General features: G+C 37.2%; 1 protein-coding gene across 1 annotated transcript; it reads right to left on the reverse strand.

Moving 5' to 3' along the window:
- Positions 1-8,795: 8,795 nt before the first annotated feature.
- LOC129559108 (olfactory receptor 2L8-like) lies at positions 8,796-9,746 on the reverse strand. The gene has a single exon (XM_055430592.2). It carries the CDS (start codon positions 9,732-9,734, stop codon positions 8,796-8,798), a length of 939 nt encoding a protein of 312 aa, XP_055286567.2. The 5' UTR covers positions 9,735-9,746.
- Between the last annotated feature and the right edge of the window lie 7,563 nt (positions 9,747-17,309).

The following is a 17,309-nucleotide window of genomic DNA, read 5'->3' on the forward strand; positions in this document are numbered from 1 at the left end:
GACTCTTTGCAACCCCATGGACTGCAGCACGTCAGGCTTCCCTGTCCATCACCAACTCACAGAGTTTACTAAAACTCATGTCCACTGAATCGGTGATGCCATCCAACCATCTCATCCTCTGTTTTCCCCTTCTCCTCCCGCCTTCAATCTTTCCCAGCATCAGGGTCTTTTCAAATGAGTCAGCTCTTCGCACCAGTTGGCCAAAGTATTGGAGTTTCAGCTTCAACATCAGTCCTTCCAATGAACATTCAGGACTGATTTCCATTAGGATGGACTGGTTGGATCTCCTTGCAGTCCAAGGGACTCTCAAGAGTCTTCTCCAACATCACGGTTCAAAAGCATCAATTCTTCAGTGCTCAGCCTTCTTTATAGTCCAACTTTCACATCCATAAAAGATTACTGGAAAAACCATAGCCTTAACTAGACGAAACACTGTTGGCAAAGTAATGTCTTGCTTTCTAATATGCTGTCTAGGTTGGTCATAACTTTCCTTCCAAGGAGTAAGTGTCTTTTAATTTCATGGCTGCAGTCACCATCTATAGTGATTTTGGAGTCCCCCAAAATAAAGTCAGCCACTGTTTCCACTGTTTCTCCATCTATTTGCATTAAAGTGATTGGACCGGAAGCCATGGTCTTTGTTTTCTGAATGTTGAGCTTTAAGCCAAATTTTTCACTCTCTTCTTTCAATTTCACCAAGAGGCCCTTTAGTTCCTCTTCACTTTCTGCCACAAGAGTGGTGTCATCTGCATATCTGAGGTTATTGATATTTCTCCCGGCAATCTTGATTCCAGTTTGTGCTTCCTCCAGCCCAGTGTTTCTCCTGATGTACTCTGCATATAAGTTAAACATATAGGGTGAGAATGTCCAACCTTGATGTACTCTTTTTGCTATTTGGTAACAGTCTATTGTTCCATGTCCAGTTCTAACCGTTGCTTCCTGACCTGTATACAGATTTCACAAAAGGAAGGTCAGGTGATCTGGTATTTCCATCTCTTGAAGTATTTTCCACTGTTTATTGTGATCAACATAATAAAAATCTTTGGCATAGTCAATAAAACAGAAAAAATATGATTTTTTGGACTCTTGCTTTTTCGATGATCCAGCAGATGTTGGCAATTTGATCTCTGGTTCCTCTGCCTTTTCTAAAACCAGCTTGAACATCTGGAAGTTCACGGTTCATATATTGCTGAAGCCTGGCTTGGAGAATTTTGAGCATGACTTTACTAGTGTGTGAGATAAGTGAAAATGTGCGGTAGTCTGAGCATTCTTTGGCATTGCCTTTCTTAGGGAACGGAATGAAAAGGGACCTTTTCCAGTCCTGTGGCCACTGCTGAGTTTTCCAAATGTGCTGGCATACTGAGTGCAGCACTTTCGCAGCATCATCTTTCAGGATTTGAAATAGCTCAACTTGAATTCCATCATCTCCACCAGCTTTGTTCGTAGTGATGCTTCCTAAGGCCCACTTGACTTCACATTCCAGGATGTCTGGCTTTAGGTAAGTGATCACAGCATCGTGATTATCTTGGTTGTGAAGATCTTTTTTGTACAGTTCTTCTGTGTATTCTTGCCACCTCTTTTTAATATCTTCTGCTTCTATTAGGTCCATACCATTTCTGTTCTTTTTTGAGCCCCTCTTTGTATGAAATGTTCCCCTGGTATCTCTAATTTTCTTGAAGAGATCTCTAGTCTTTCCCATTCTATTTTTTTCCTCTTTTTCTTTGCATTGATCACTGAGGAAGGCTTTCTTATCTCTCCCTGCTATTCTTTGGAACTCTGCATTCAAATGGGTATATCTTTCCTTTTCTCCTTTGCTTTTTGGTTCTCTTTTTTCGCAGCTATTTGTAAGGCCTCCTCAGACAGTCATTTTGCATATTTGTATTTCTTTTTCTTGGGGACTGTCTTGCTTCCTGTACAATGTCATGAACCTCCATCCATAGTTCATCAGGCACTCTATCAGATCTAGTCCCTTTAATCTATTTCTCACTTCTATAGTATAATCATTAGGGATTTGATTTAGGTCATACCTGAATGGTCTAGTTGTTTTCCCTACTTTCTTCAATTTAAGTCTGAATTTGGCAATAAGGAGTTCATGATACAAGCCACAGTCAGATCCCCCCAGTTTTGTTTTTGCTGACTGTATAGAACCTCTCCATCTTTGGCTGTGAATAATATAATCAGTCTGTTCAGTATTGACCAACTGGTGATGTCCATGTGTAGAGTCTTCTCTTGTGTTGTTGGAAGAGGGTGTTCGCTATGACCAGTTTGTTCTCTTGGCAAAACTCAATTAACCTTTGTCCTGCTTCATTCTGTACTCCAAGGACAAATTTGCCTGTTACTCCAGGTGTTTCTTCACTTCCTACTTTTGTATTCCAGTCCCCCATGATGAAAAGGACATCTCTTTTTGGGTGTTAATTCTAGAAGATCTTGTAGATCTTCATAGAACCATTCAACTTCAGCTTCTTTAGAATTATTGGTTCGGGCATAGACTTAGGTTATTGTGATATTGAATGGTTTGTCTTGGAAATGAACAGAGATCATTCTGTCATTTTTGAGATTTCTTCCAAGTACTGCATTTCAGACTCTTTTGTTGACTGTGATAGCTACTCCATTTCTTCTGATTCTTGCCCACAGTAGTAGATACAATGGTCATTTGAGTTAAATTCATCCATTCCAGTCCATTTAGTTTGTTGACACCTTAAATTTCAACGTTTACTCTTGCCATCTCCTGTTTGGTCACTTCTAAGTTGCCTTGATTCATGGACCTAACATTCCAGGTTCCTATGAAATATTGCTCTTTACAGCACCAGACCTTCCTTCTATCCACAACTGGGTGTCATTTTTGCTTTGGCTCCATCTCTTCATTCTTTCTGGAGTTATTTCTCCACTGATCTCCAGTAGCATATTGGGCACCTACAGACCTGGGGAATTCATCTTTCAGTGTCCTATTTTTTGTCTTTTCATACTGTTAATGGGGTTCTCAAGGCAGGAATACTGAAGTGGTTTTCCATTCCCTTCTCCAGTGGGCCACATTTTGTCAGAACTCTCCACCATGACCCATCCATCTTGGGTGGCCGTACATGGCATGGCTCTTAGCTTCATTGAGTTAGACAAGGCTGTGGTCCATGTGATTAGATTGGTTAACTTTCTGTGATTGTGGTTTTCATTCTGTCTGACCTATGGTGGAGAAGGATAAGAGACTTATGAAACCTTCCTGCTGGAATAGACTGACTGAGGGGGACACTGGGTCTTGCTCTGATAGGCAGGGCCATGCTCAGTAAATCTTTAGTCCAATTTTCTCAGTCCTGAATGTTCATTGGAAGGACTGAAGTTGAAGCTGAAACTCCAATACTTTGGCCACCTGATAGGAAGAGCTGACTCATTTGAAAAGAGCCTGATGCTGGGAAGGATTGAAGGCAGGAGGAGAAGGGGACAACAGAGGGTGAGATGGTTGGGTGGCATCACCTACTCAATGGACATGAGTTTGAGTAAACTCTGGGAGTTGGTGATGGACAGGGAGGCCTGGCATGCTGCAGTCCATGGGGTCACAATGAGTCTGACATGACTGAGCAACTGAGCTGAACTGAATCCAATTTTCTGTTGATGGGTGGAGCTGTATTCCCTCCCTGCTCTTTAACTGGGGCTAAACTATGGTTGACAGAGAAGGCAATGGCAACCCACTCCAGTACTCTTGCCTGGAAAATCCCATAGATGGAGGAGACTGGTAGGCTTCAGTCCATGGGGTCGCAAAGAGTTGGACACAACTGAGCGACTTCACTTTCACTTTTCACTTTCATGCATTGGAGAAGGAAACGGCAACCCACTCCAGTGTTCTTGCCTGGAGAGCCCAGGGGATGGCAGAGCCTGTTGGGCTGTCATCTACGGGTCACACAGAGTCGGACATGACTGAAGCGATTTAGCAGCAGCAGCAGCAGCAAACTATGGTTGAGGTAATGAAGATAATGGTGACCTCCCTCAAAAGACATTAAATATAATACTTAAATGAAGGTTCAGTTCAGTTCAGTCTCTGTCGTGTCCGACTCTTTGCGACCCCATGAATCACAGCACGCCAGGCCTCCCTGTCCATCACCAACTCCCGGAGTTCACTCAAACTCATGTCCATCGAGTTGGTGATGCCATCCAGCCATCTCATTCTCTGTCGTCCCCTTCTCCTCCCGCCCCCAATCTCTCCCAGCATCAGAGTCTTTTCCAGTGAGTCAACTCGTTGCATGAGGTGGCCAAAGTATTGGAGTTTCAGCTTTAGCATCAGTCCTTCCAATGAACACCCAGGACTGATGCTAAAGGATCAGTAGGATGGACTGGTTGGATCTCCTTGCAGTCCAAGGGACTCTCAAGAGACTTCCCCAACACCACAGTTCAAAAGCATCAATTCTTCCGTAGTCAGGTTTCTTCATGAAGGTTACTGAAACTCAAATAACCTTGTACTCTCTATTAAAAATTTTGGCAGCCAGAAAAATCTCTTAGGATAGTGGTTGAGATTTTCTAATGTCCAGTGAAGAGTTATTGACTTTTGAGGGGAATATAATCTAAACATGGTTTTTAAGAACAAATTATTAAAACATAAATAAGATGTTTTAGTGTAATTTTTAGCAGTAATAGTTTTATAGTACATCTAGTGTACTTATTTTCCCAATTTTCTCTGGTTAACTTAAACTCTTAGATTTTAGTAAGTTAAGTTAAATATCAATTAAGTTCCTTGAATATCTAGGTTATTTCCTTAAAAGAATGAAACATATATTACTGAACATGGGCTTCCTTTTACAGAGAAACTTAAGATATTTGGGACTATTAATAGATACTTTTGGTACCACACTGAGAAATTTTCTATGAGAAATCGCATTTCTAGATATTATAAAAAGTGCAAGTTTGCCAAACTATAGAATGCTAATGTAAAGAAATAGAAAATAAAAAGTTTATATTTCATACATTTTGTTTTTCTCCAGAAATTAAAGTTTTCTTGGGATTAAAAAAGTTCTAATATATGTGATTAAAGTTACTAGATAGCTAAGAGAAACACTTCATATTCAAGGAAAGTAGGATGTATATTTTTGGTAAAAGAAGATTTATGGAAAACGATTCTGGAAAGAAATTTTATGTGTGTCCAGAAATAGATATGATTGAAATGAATTTAATTAAGTAGATGACTTTTAATGTCAAAAGTAAACTGGTATAAAACTGGATATATTTTTCTCTCTGTTAAAAGACAAAAAAAAAATAAATTTTTTTTTCCTATTCACTTGGTCTTAATAATACGAGATTGTGAAAGGTTTTTCTTAACCCAATCTGCCTAGTAATTAAGCTACCTAGAAAACAAACAAAACAAATGAAAATCCTGTCATAAGAACCCAAGGGATCGGTTGGATTGAAACAGGGGTCAGGGAAGGTGTTGGTGATGACAACAACAACTGTAAGTTCAACAACAATGGTGAACGGTTACTGCCTAGGAGACAGAAGGGACTTTGTCTGTTCAGTTCAGTTCAGTTCAGTCGCTCAGTCGTGTCCGACTCTTTGGACCCCATGAATCACAGCACGCCAGGCCTCCCTGTCCATCACCAACTCCCGGAGTTCACTAAAACTCAAATACATCGAGTCAGTGATGCCATCCAGCCATTTCATTCTCTGTTGTCCCCTTCTCCTCCTGCCCCCAATCCCTCCCAGCATCAAAGTCTTTTCCAGTGAGTCAACTCATCACATGAGGTGGCCAAAGTATTGGAGTTTCAGCTTTAGCATCAGTCCTTCCAATGAACACCCAGGATTGATCTCCTTTAGAATGGACTGGTTGGATCTCCTTGCAGTCCAAGGGACTCTCAAGAGTCTTCTCCAACACCACAGTTCAAAAGCATCAATTCTTCGGTGATCAGCTTTCTTCACAGTCCAACTCTCACATCCGTACATGACCACTGGAAAAACCATAGCCTTGACTAAATGGACCTTGGTGGTGAAGTAATGTCTCTGCTTTTTAATATGCTATCTAGGTTGGTCATAACTTTCCTTCCAAGGAGTAAGCGTCTTTTAATTTCATGGCTGCAATCAGCATCTGCAGTGATTTTGGAGCCCCCCAAAATAAAGTCTGACACTGTCTCCACTGTTTCCCCATCTATTTCCCATGAAGTGATGGGACCAGATGCCACGATTTTATTTTTCTGAATGTTGAACTTCAAGCCAACTTTTTCACTCTCCCCTTTACTTTCATCAAGAGGCTTTTGAGTTCCTCTTCACTTTCTGCCATAAGGGTGGTGTCATCTGCATATCTGAGGTTGGTGATACTTCTCCCGGCAGTCTTGAGTCCAGCTTGTGCTTCTTCCAGTCCTGCGTTCCTCATGATGTACTCTGCATATAAGTTAAATAAGCAGGGTGACAATATACAACGTTGACGTACTCCTTTTCCTATCTGGAACTAGTCTGTTGTTCCATGTCCAGTTCTAACTGTTGCTTCCTGACCTGCAAACAGGTTTCTCAAGAGGCAGGTCTGGTGGTCTGGTATTCCCATCTCTTTCAGAATGTTCCACAGTTTATTGTGATCCACACTGTCAAAGACTTTGGCATAGTCAATGAAGCTGAAATAGATGTTTTTCTGGAACTCTCTTGCTTTTTTGATGATCCAGCAGATGTTGGCTATTTGATCTCTGCTTCCTCTGCCTTTTCTAAAACCAGCTGAACATCTGGAAGTTCACGGTTCACATATTGCTGAAGCCTGGCTTGGAGAATTTTGAGCATGACTTTGCTAGCATGTGAGATGAGTGCAATTGTGTCTGTTAGGAGAAATTATTTGTCAATAAATTATTGCAAACTAAGAGTGCACAAATTATCATTCCAATAAAGCATATCAGGGAATTATCAGCATTAATCAAAGAGTAGAGAATATATGGTCTTAAAAACTATTGAAACATTGAAAAGCAAATATCCATAAGCTTAGAAGTGGAAATGGTATGTAAACATTATTTAAAGATATAAAATTAATTATAGAAAAAAATCACTGATGGAAAATAACACTGTTTTTCCTGTTAAGTTTCAGAAAACAATTATTAACAAAAAAAATAGTAGCAACTTAATTTGTAAATAAAGCTATAGTGATAAAATATGTGAATTGGCATTTGAAACACAAAGCCACTTCTAGTTTCTTATACAAAGTTAAAAAATTATCAGAAATTTGACAGAAATCAATAAAGAACCATTGATTAATTTATATTTAAATTAAACTTAGATTTACATTAAATTGACTTGGATTTGATGGGTTGAAAATGCTTCTTGAGATTAATCTTTTTATAAAAAACTTCCTCTTGAGAGTCATCAAACTTTCTGTCCAAAAATATATATTTTGATTGAATTAGTAATTTTAGCTCATTGTTTTCACAAACTATTAACATTCCTAATAGCTCTGATAACACAAGCAGAATGATTCTTTTAAAACAAACAAACAATAAAATAATAAAAATGTAATCACAAGTGACTGAAATCACTTTCAGTTATGTAGATAGATAATAAAGTTTCTAAATTATAAATTCAGATGAAAATTCGGGAAAAAGTGGACCCCCAAACCTTATAATCAATAAATATATCACATAAACAAATATCTATGTGATTAGATAAAAAATTCTGACACGAATATGTTGTTTACAATTTTTATTGCATTTTATAATTAATGAAATAAATTTGAGGAAAAAAACTACATTTGAGCAGCAATAATGCATCATGTTTTACAGTTTGAAACAAGAGACCACATATTTTCACTTTGTACTGGCTGTACAGATTATGTAGAATATGAACCTACCCTCTCCTGCCACACCTGAGAGGTAAAGAGCTTTTTTGTCCTGATTCTTGATAACAACCTACCATGAAAGTTCTCTTGAGCTGATGGATTTTTATTTAATGTAGTGGGAAACCTGTTTAGGAAAGTAACCTAATCATAATATGAATTGCTAAATTTGTGGAAAGTTAACTTTCTCCATCCTGGTTTGAAAGAATTATGTGACATAGTAAGTGGAGAATAAAATCTCGTTTCAGAAACATTATCTAAGAACAGCAGGAGCAACTTAGGAGGTAAACCAAGTATATTCTGAGTATGGGGGTGCTTGCAAGAAGGACCTTGCTATTTCTAAGTTCCACTAATTAGACTAAATCATTGAAACCATCAATCCTATAATTAACTTCAGTTTCCTCAATCTCTATTGACATACCCTTGTCCTTATTGTTGATCCCCAGATATGCTGGATATTAAACCTACCACCCTAAAATAAATATAAACTTTCCATTTTCCGCTTACAGTGGTGCAAAGACTTGAGAATCCCTGTTGAAATCTCAGCTAAATCTCAGAAACAGTTTCCTCATACTGAAGGAAAAAAATAACTGTTATTGGTAATTACAGGAATACTATGAGAAGAACAAAAAGTCTTTTAATTTGATCAATACGTTTAGAAAACATGTTTTAAAAATTTAGGAAAATAAATGGCAAACAGAATTAACTCTTGAATAATAACTTCAGTTAATTAATATCATTTCCATTTTCATTACTTCATGACAAAGAAAAATTTTATTGAAAACATATGAGGGAAGAAAAACATTTGAAACTGATGGGAAACAACACCATGGAGAATATAAGGATTAAGTCTTGATATTCTATATAAGCAAGATAAATTTTGTTGAAACATGATTGACTTTCTTCACCTCTATATTAATTTTACACTTGGCATTTAATTGAAAAATACCCTTTTAAATTATTGAATGCTGATGATAAATGGATTTATATGTAAGTACTAATATTCATGCCAAAACTTTGTCTACAGTTTTACAGAGCAGATTCTCTGAATTGCTCTTCTCAGGGCTCCCATCACCTCCTTGTTTTTTAGGCTATAGATAACAGGATTGAACACTGGGGTCAGGATGGTGTAGAAGACAGCCAGAGCCTTGTCCTCTGTTGGAGATCTGAGACATCTTGGGCATAGATAAGTGTAAACAAAGGGAGCATAGTAGAAAGTCACCACTGTGAGGTGGGTGCTGCAGGTTGAATAGGCCTTCTTCTTCCCTTCCGCTGAGTTCATGTGATGGACCGCAAGGAGAACTCGGCCATAGGAACATACAATACCAATGAAAGGGCACAAAAGGAAGAGGATGGTACTCACAAACACTGTGTACTCATAGATCCAAGTGTCCATGCAGGCCAGAGTCAACATGGCTGGGACATCACAGAAAAAATGATTGATGGCCCTGGATCTGCAATAAGGGATTTGGAGGGCATATGTGGTATAGGCATAGGAATTGATGGACCCCATTATCCAAGACCCTATTATCATTAACACACACACTTGTCTGCTGATTTTGATGGGATAGTGAAGAGGAAAGCAAATGGCCACATACCGATCATAAGCCATAGAGGCCAAGAGCAATGCTTCTGCACCTGCTGAAGCCAAGAAAAAGAAGCTCTGCACCTCACATCCAATGAATGAGATTGATTTATTTCCAAACAGATAATTGTAAACCATTTTGGGGACAATGGTTGAGATGTAATTTAGGTCAATTAGAGATAGTTGACTAAGTAAAAAATACATGGGTTTGTGAAGATGGATGTCCAGAAAGATAAGAAGGATCATGGAAAGGTTGCCAAATAAAGCCAATAGGAAAATGAGAACAATGAGAATAAAAAGAAACAGGCCAAATCTTGATGAGGGAAACAATCCCAATAAGACGAAATCAGTTGATGTTTGATTACAATTTTCCATGAGGTATTCATATAATTTTTCCTAAGGGCAGACACAAAAGTAAGCTAGGTTTAAAAGAAAAAGGTATTTTAAATTTATTATTTTAATCAAAATATATTGTTTAACATTTTTCACCTCTTAAATTAAGAATTGAACTTATCAATTTTAGAAAAAATAGTCTCATTTTTGAGTCAAAGATTGAAATATAAAGATACAAACATTTTTGAACAAAATGTTTTCCAATAAATTTTTAATTATGAGATCATTAGAATACAAATGTAGTGCCCTATCCAATTTCAAGTAACACCAATCTCAGATACCATATTCAGAATATATTCATAGGAAATCAATGTAAATCCAAACATTGTATATTATTAGGGAAAACTGTTTACTACTATCAAGATATGATTTTCCTTTCATAGTTCCTCTCTAAGTCTTACCTCTAAACCAGCAACCTATCAAATATGCTGAGGAGCTATTTTTTTTTTTTTTTTTAGTTCTCTTCACTTAGTGTCAAACCAAGGTTCTTTGAAGTCAAATATTATTTTGATCTATCTTTTGTGAAATCTAAAATGAACCTTATTGTCAGGTATAATTTACAAGTAGTCATTCTGTTCTGTCTCTTCAGTGAGTTTCTCAATGCTATAATTAAAGTAAGCCTTTGCCTGAATACTTACACATTGCACTCCTCGTCGGAGAAGGCACTGGCGACCCACTCCAGTACTCTTGCCTGGAAAATCCCATGGACAGAGGAGCCTGGTAGGCTACAGTCCATGGGGTCGTGAAGAGTTGGACACAACTGAGCGACTTCACTTTCACTTTCATGCATTGGAGAAGGAAATGGCAACCCATTCCAGTGTTCTTGCCTGGAGAATCCCAGGGATGGGGAAGCCTGGTGGGCTGCCGTCTATGGGGGTCGCACAGAGTCGGACACGACTGATGCGACTTAGCAGCAACGGCAGCAGCGGTACTCCTTGTATATTTGTTGAATCTGTGCAAGCACTTTTAAAAAGCATGTGTAATATCTCTCCGCTTCCCTGATATTTATATAATACGTATTTTTTAGTATCTGTCATAGTCTGAATGGGTTTTTTTTAAATAGAAATATAAAAATACTTCTTAAAATTCTTTTGAAATCCTAGGGCATTTAATATAACAAAAAGCATCTTATAAAACAATTGGATAACTGCTGCTGCTTAGTCGCTTCAGTCGTGTCCAACTCTGTGTGACCCCATAGACGGAAGCCCACCAGGCTCCACCGTCCCTGGGATTCTCCAGGCAAGAATACTGGAGTGGGTTGCCATTTCCTTCTCCAATGCATGCATGCATGCTAAGTCGCTTCAGTCGTGTCAGACTCTGTGCGACCCCATAGATGGCAGCCCACCAGGCTCCTCTGTCCACAGGATTCTCTAGGCAAGAATACTGGAGTGGGTTGCCATTTCCTTCTCCGAATTGGATAACTAGCTGTTTCTTACTTAAAATTTGCTATAAAACTATGATGATTTTAAGACTGTAGTACTGACATGAAGGTAGACATAAACTAACAAAATAAAACAGAGAATCATAAAAAAATGCATAAATCTGAGAAAAGATTTTTCATAAGTGTCTCAAAGCCATTCACTAAAGATCTTTTCACCAAAAGTTGCTTGGGAAACTGGATTTACTGGTCCAATTAATAAAATTTGGGTGATTGCCTTAACTCATATATGAAAATTAACTAAAATAGATCAAAGAACTAAATATAGAAATTAATGACAGGGAGAAATTTTAATGACTTTGAATTTAACTGTACTTTCTTGGATATGAAAAGCCTATGTGACCAAAAGCACATATATATTGATAAATTGAACTTTATTAAAATTAAAAACTTCTGGGCATGGAAGAAATTTATATGGAGAGTGAATAAGCAAGTCATAAAATGTAAAGGTACTTGCAAACTATATGTCAGATGATGGATTTATGTAAGGAATAGATAAATAACTACACAGCTCAGTAACAACAGATAAATTAATTTAAAATAGGGAAAACTCTTGAATAAACATTTCTCCAAAGAAGATATTCAAATGGCCAATAAACACAAGAAAAGATGTTCCACATTATTACTTATTAGGAAAATTCAAATAAATGCTATAATGAGATAGCACATCTCACTTTCATGAGATGTGCTATCTTCTTTTTTATTTTAAAAATATTATCTTAAGAATCTTCTAGTTTTTAAAAGGGAAAGTGTTGACAAATATATGATTAAAACTAGAACATGTGCAAATGTAATGCTGGTGGGAGTGCAAAATGGTGTAACCACTTAGGAAAATGCTATGGCAATATCTAAAAAAGTATTAGAATCACCAGATTCAACAGCTACCCTTCTGAATATATGTCCAAAATAACTGAAAACAGAGTCTCTAAGAGGTATGCTTATACCTATGTTCCTAGAAGCTTTCTTCACCATGACTGAAAAGCTGAAATACCAAAAAATTGATTGATGAGTTAATGGATAATCAGAACAAATATAATTCAATCTAAAAAAAGAAGAAAATTCTACTACATGCTACAACATGGAAGAAGCTTAGAGATACTATGCTAAATAACGGAGAAGGCAATGGCAAGCCAGTCCAGTACTCTTGCCTAGAAAATCCCATGGATGGAGGAGCCTGGTAGGCTGCAGTCCGTGGGGTCGCTAAGGGTCGGACACGACTGAGCGACTTCACTTTCACTTTTCACTTTCACACATTGGAGAAGGAAATGGCAACCCACTCCAGTGTTCTTGCCTGGAGAATCCCAGGGATGGGGGACCCTGGTGGGCTTCTGTCTATGGGGTCACACAGAGTCGGACACGACTGAAGTGACGCAGCAGCAGCATCAGGCATGAAAAACCAGATGCACGATTCCACATATATTAATTATCCAGGGTAGTCAAATTCATAGAGATGAAAATGGAATGGTGGTTGTTAAGGACTGTGATGTGTGAGAAATGGAGAATTAGCGTTTGATGAATACATAGTCTCAGTTGAACAATATAACAATAATCTGGGGTGATGTCGGTAATGACTGTACAACACTGTCGATGTACTTAATGTCAACAGTGAAGTTAAGTGAAATGAAGTTGCTCAGTCGTGTCCAACTCTTTGCGACCCCATGGACTGTAGCCCACCAGGCTCCTCTGTCCATGGGATTCTCCAGGCAAGAGTTCTGGAGTGGGTTGCCATTTCCTTCTCCAGGGGATCTTCCTGACCCAGGGATTGAATCCGGGTCTCCCGCACTGCAGGCAGATGCTTTACCGTCTGAGCCATCAGGGAAGTCCAATGTCAACAATAATTACACTTAAAAATGGGTAAAATGGTACCTTTTATAGCATATAAATTTGCCCTAATAAAGAAGCAAAAAATATAGCATAAATGTAACTGCAATTATTTCATATTTCTATTCCAAATATACTGCATAAACCTATGGCAGGGTCTTGAACATTTACAGAGGAATTGATCTTCAATAATATGTGGTCTAGTAAAACTTTCCATGGAAAAATTCAGATTTATTTTTATACATATCACTTGGATTCAAAATTATATATGATATTAGACTATACCACAGTATGCAATTTACATTGGCCATAATAATTATTGATAGATTAAAAACTTGGTATTTGAAATTATAAAAGAAATTATCATGATTCTTATCATGTGTATTTTATATAGGGATGTCTATTATGCCCTTTGGGTAATTTTATCACACTCTAAACATGAATAAATGAGCAACGAATGGAAATAATAGTACATCATATCTTGAGATTTGAATCCATGTATTATAACTGACAATGGAGCATTTTTCTTTGGTTATTCATGTTGCACTGTTCTATAATATTCTCACATGATATTATATAAAAGACCTCTGTGTCTTAGAGGTAAGCAAAATCAATTGCTGAATATATCAGCCTTTAATACTACAAAGTCTAATGTAAACAGGATATTTTTTTCTTGAGGTAAAAATAAAACCAAATAACTTATTTTTCTATTTAGTTTTGCTTTTATCTAATGGAAGAACAGTAATCTATTTCAATCTATAAAACATTTTCAATCTCTTTATATTTTAAACTTCTTGAAAAGATTCTAATCTATGCATTAGCATTGATGATATCAACATAAGAGGAAAGAGCTAGCAGGAAAATAACGTCTTACGATGATTTTTTGCTGGGGAGAAAAAACAAGACTCTATCTGGAAGAGAAAATGGAGAGACAAATTTTTTTGACTATCTCCATAGGTTGTCATGTAAAGTGTGTCAGAATATGTTTTAGAATTAAATTATATTTAATCTCTACCACTCTCTATTGAGTTTGAAATCACAACTGATGTTTTTTGAATAATAAAATTGTGATTCAGAGATTTAAAGTGACTTTATCTTAAAATGCATAATAGTTGGATAGCTAGATTCCAGATTGTTCTATCATGTATCTATCTCCATCTATCTCAAAAGTGCACCCTTTATCTATTCTATCTTATCTTATAATATTAAATATTTTAAGGTAATGCATCTGAAACAAGGGTCACTTTTTACTCTCTAACACAAAATATAAATAAAAGGTGAGAAAGAAAAAAACAGAAATTAAGTCATTAAAATAAAAAAATCTATACAGTTGGTAGAAGGACAAGAATGTATGTGAAAAGTTTTTCAAAACATAAATAATTATTTCAATGTTTACTCATTTTGACATATTCTTCTATATTTTCATGTATACTTTAATGCATTTTCACTTTGCCCAGCAACTACAGATATTATCTTGCAAAAATGATATCCCGAAATCTCTAAATAGAATCCAATTCCTGTCTAGATCTCATTACAAAATTATCCCTACCTAGGAGAATTCACTTGCCCTGCCCACATGTCAAAATGAATTATGTAAGGCTATCTCTTGGCGTCAATATGCATCAATTTAATTGCAGATATTATTCCTATGTTTATAGTTGAATATAAAATACTGAAAAACACCTCATTTTAATGATTCTTTAATATATTATATATATTATAAAACAAATAGTTTTTAGATCTATAATTAAACTATTAAAAAGATTTTTAAAAACCTGAATTATAGATATGAAGTGAGTCATTCAAGGCTGTATAGTGACTTAGTGATCAAATTAGAAAACATGGAAGAGTAACCTCTAGATTCTGATAATGCAGAGTTTTCCAAGATGCACACTTTTTATATTCTACACTTTCCTGAGTATTCATCAAACTCCATCTCAAAAATCATTCTTGATTACAAAATAAAGCTGGTATGAGAATTTGCAGAGGAATAGTAAGACTGTAGATTCACCAAAGAAGTCTCCTTGAATTGGCCTTGCTGTAAGTGTTATAAGAAATCTCAGATTAGACTTGTTAAAACTTCTAAAGCATAAAATTCTCTCCAATAAGTTTTCAGAAAATTTGATCAATTCCTATCTTCCTGGATCCCTAAAATTTCCTGATATATTGGACCTCTCCAAACTCATATGTAGGGTTGAGAAAACAGTAAACCAGGTTACCAGTTCAATTATAATGTGAGTCTTTTAACACATTAGTTTCATGAAATCAATTCTAGTTCTTAAAAATTGACTAGGTTTGCCTGGTAGGCCAGTTGGTAAAGAATCTGCCTGCAATGTAGGAGACACCATTTTGATTCTTGGGTTGAGAAGATCCCCCGGAGAAGGGATAGGCTACCCACACCAGTATTCTTGGGCTTCCCTGGTGGCTGAGACTGTAAAGAATCCACCTGCAATGTGGGAGACCTGGGTTAGATTCCTGGGTTGGGAAGATACCCTGGAGAAGGGAACAGCTGTCCGCTCCCATAGTCTTGCCTGGAGAACTTCATGGACAGAGGAGACTGGCAGGCTACCCCTGGCAGAGGTTGCAAAGGTCTATGCCAATCTAAATGTCTATAAGATTATTTTGCATTGGCATCAGTCATTTTACATCAGTGTTGTAAAATGTCTCACATAGAATCATAATCACAATATCCAGAAATGTTTCTTCTAGTATCTAGACAAACATACTAATCTACAGTATCCATACATGGAAGCCTACATAACATTCTACATTCCTTTAAGTGTTTCTACAAGTTCTACTTGTAGGGAAGTAGTATTAAATTCTAATATAATTAGCTTTAATTCTAGTATAATTAGTTCAAAATCTAATATAATTAGTTTTAAAGCTAAACTCTTTCTGGTCTACTTGTTTAATGAAGGAGAATAGATATATTCTTATTGCAAAAGAAAACATGAAGGACATATATTATCATCAGTTTCATCTTTTAAAATATCTGTCTACCTAATTATTTATTTAGTAATACTGATTCATTATTGTAAAACTTTATTGAGTTATATACATTAGTAAGTAAAGTAAAGTCCCTCAGTCGTGTCTGACTCTTTGCAACCCTATGGACTGTAGCCTACCAGGCTCCTCTGTCCATAGGATTTTCCAGGCAAGAGTGCTGGAGTGGGTTGCCATTTCCTTCTCCAGGGGATCTTTCCGACCCAGGGATGGAACCAGGTCTCCAGCATTGCAGACAGACGCTTTACTGTGTGAGCCACCAGGGAAGCCCATTAGAAACATAATATATCCATTAGAAACACACACACATATACACACAGAAATAATCACTATGTGCTTTGTATCTCTTTATACTGTTAAAATTATGGTTCTCAAACTGTTCAGTTCAGTTCAGTCGCTCAGTCTTGTCCGACTCTCCGCGACCCCATGAATCACAGCACGCCAGGCCTCCCTGTCCATCACCAACTCCCGGAGTACACTCAAACTCATGTCCACAGAGTCGGCGATGCCATCCAGCCATCTCATTCTCCGTCGTCCCCTTCTCCTCCCGCCCCCAACCTTTCCCAGCATCAGAGTCTTTTCCAGTGTACTTCAAAAATTGAAAGCACATTACTTGATTATTAAATACTATCAGTATAATTCCTAAGTCAGTAAATGTATATCAGTCATTATGAAACCTTTGTCTCTTCTTTAGTAGAACACTTAGAGGAATGTGGGATGTTACGTAGGCTTCAATGTGAGGATACTGTAGACTAGTATGTTCGTCTAGACACTAGAGGACACATTTCTGGGTAATGTGATTCTGATTTTATGCAAGTCATTTTACAACACCATTTAGATGACTGATGGCACTGGAAAATAATCTTCGTGTAGACAGATTTACATAGATAATTCTAGTATGTAATGTAAGGTTAGAACAAGGAATTTATCTGAACATGCATCTTCTCTGCAGAACAGATTTAAAGAAACATGAGATATTAAAAACAATCCATCAGATAAAATATGATAATAGTACATCAGTCAGTCAGTCAGTCAGTTCAGTCGCTCAGTCGTGTCTGACTCTTTGCGACCCCATGAATCACAGGAGGCCAGGGATCTCTGTCCATTGCCAACTCCCGGAATTCACTCAAATTCATGTCCATCGAGTTGGTGATGCCATCCAGCCATCTCATTCTCTGTCGTCCCCTTCTCCTCCTACCCCCAATCCTTCCCAGCATCAGAGTCTTTTCCAGTGAGTCAACTCGTCACATGAGGTGGCCAAAGTATTGCAGTTTCAGCTTTAGCATCAGTCCTTC

This window comes from Moschus berezovskii, chromosome 8 (assembly GCF_049115385.1).
Source record: "Moschus berezovskii isolate FMDL1 chromosome 8, NW_MosBer_1.0, whole genome shotgun sequence".
Lineage (NCBI taxonomy): Eukaryota > Metazoa > Chordata > Mammalia > Artiodactyla > Moschidae > Moschus > Moschus berezovskii.

Excerpts from the sequence above, each read along its gene's own strand:
- LOC129559108 (XM_055430592.2), bottom strand. The coding sequence starts at position 9,734 with ATGGAAAATTGTAATCAAACATCAACTGATTTCGTCTTATTGGGATTG.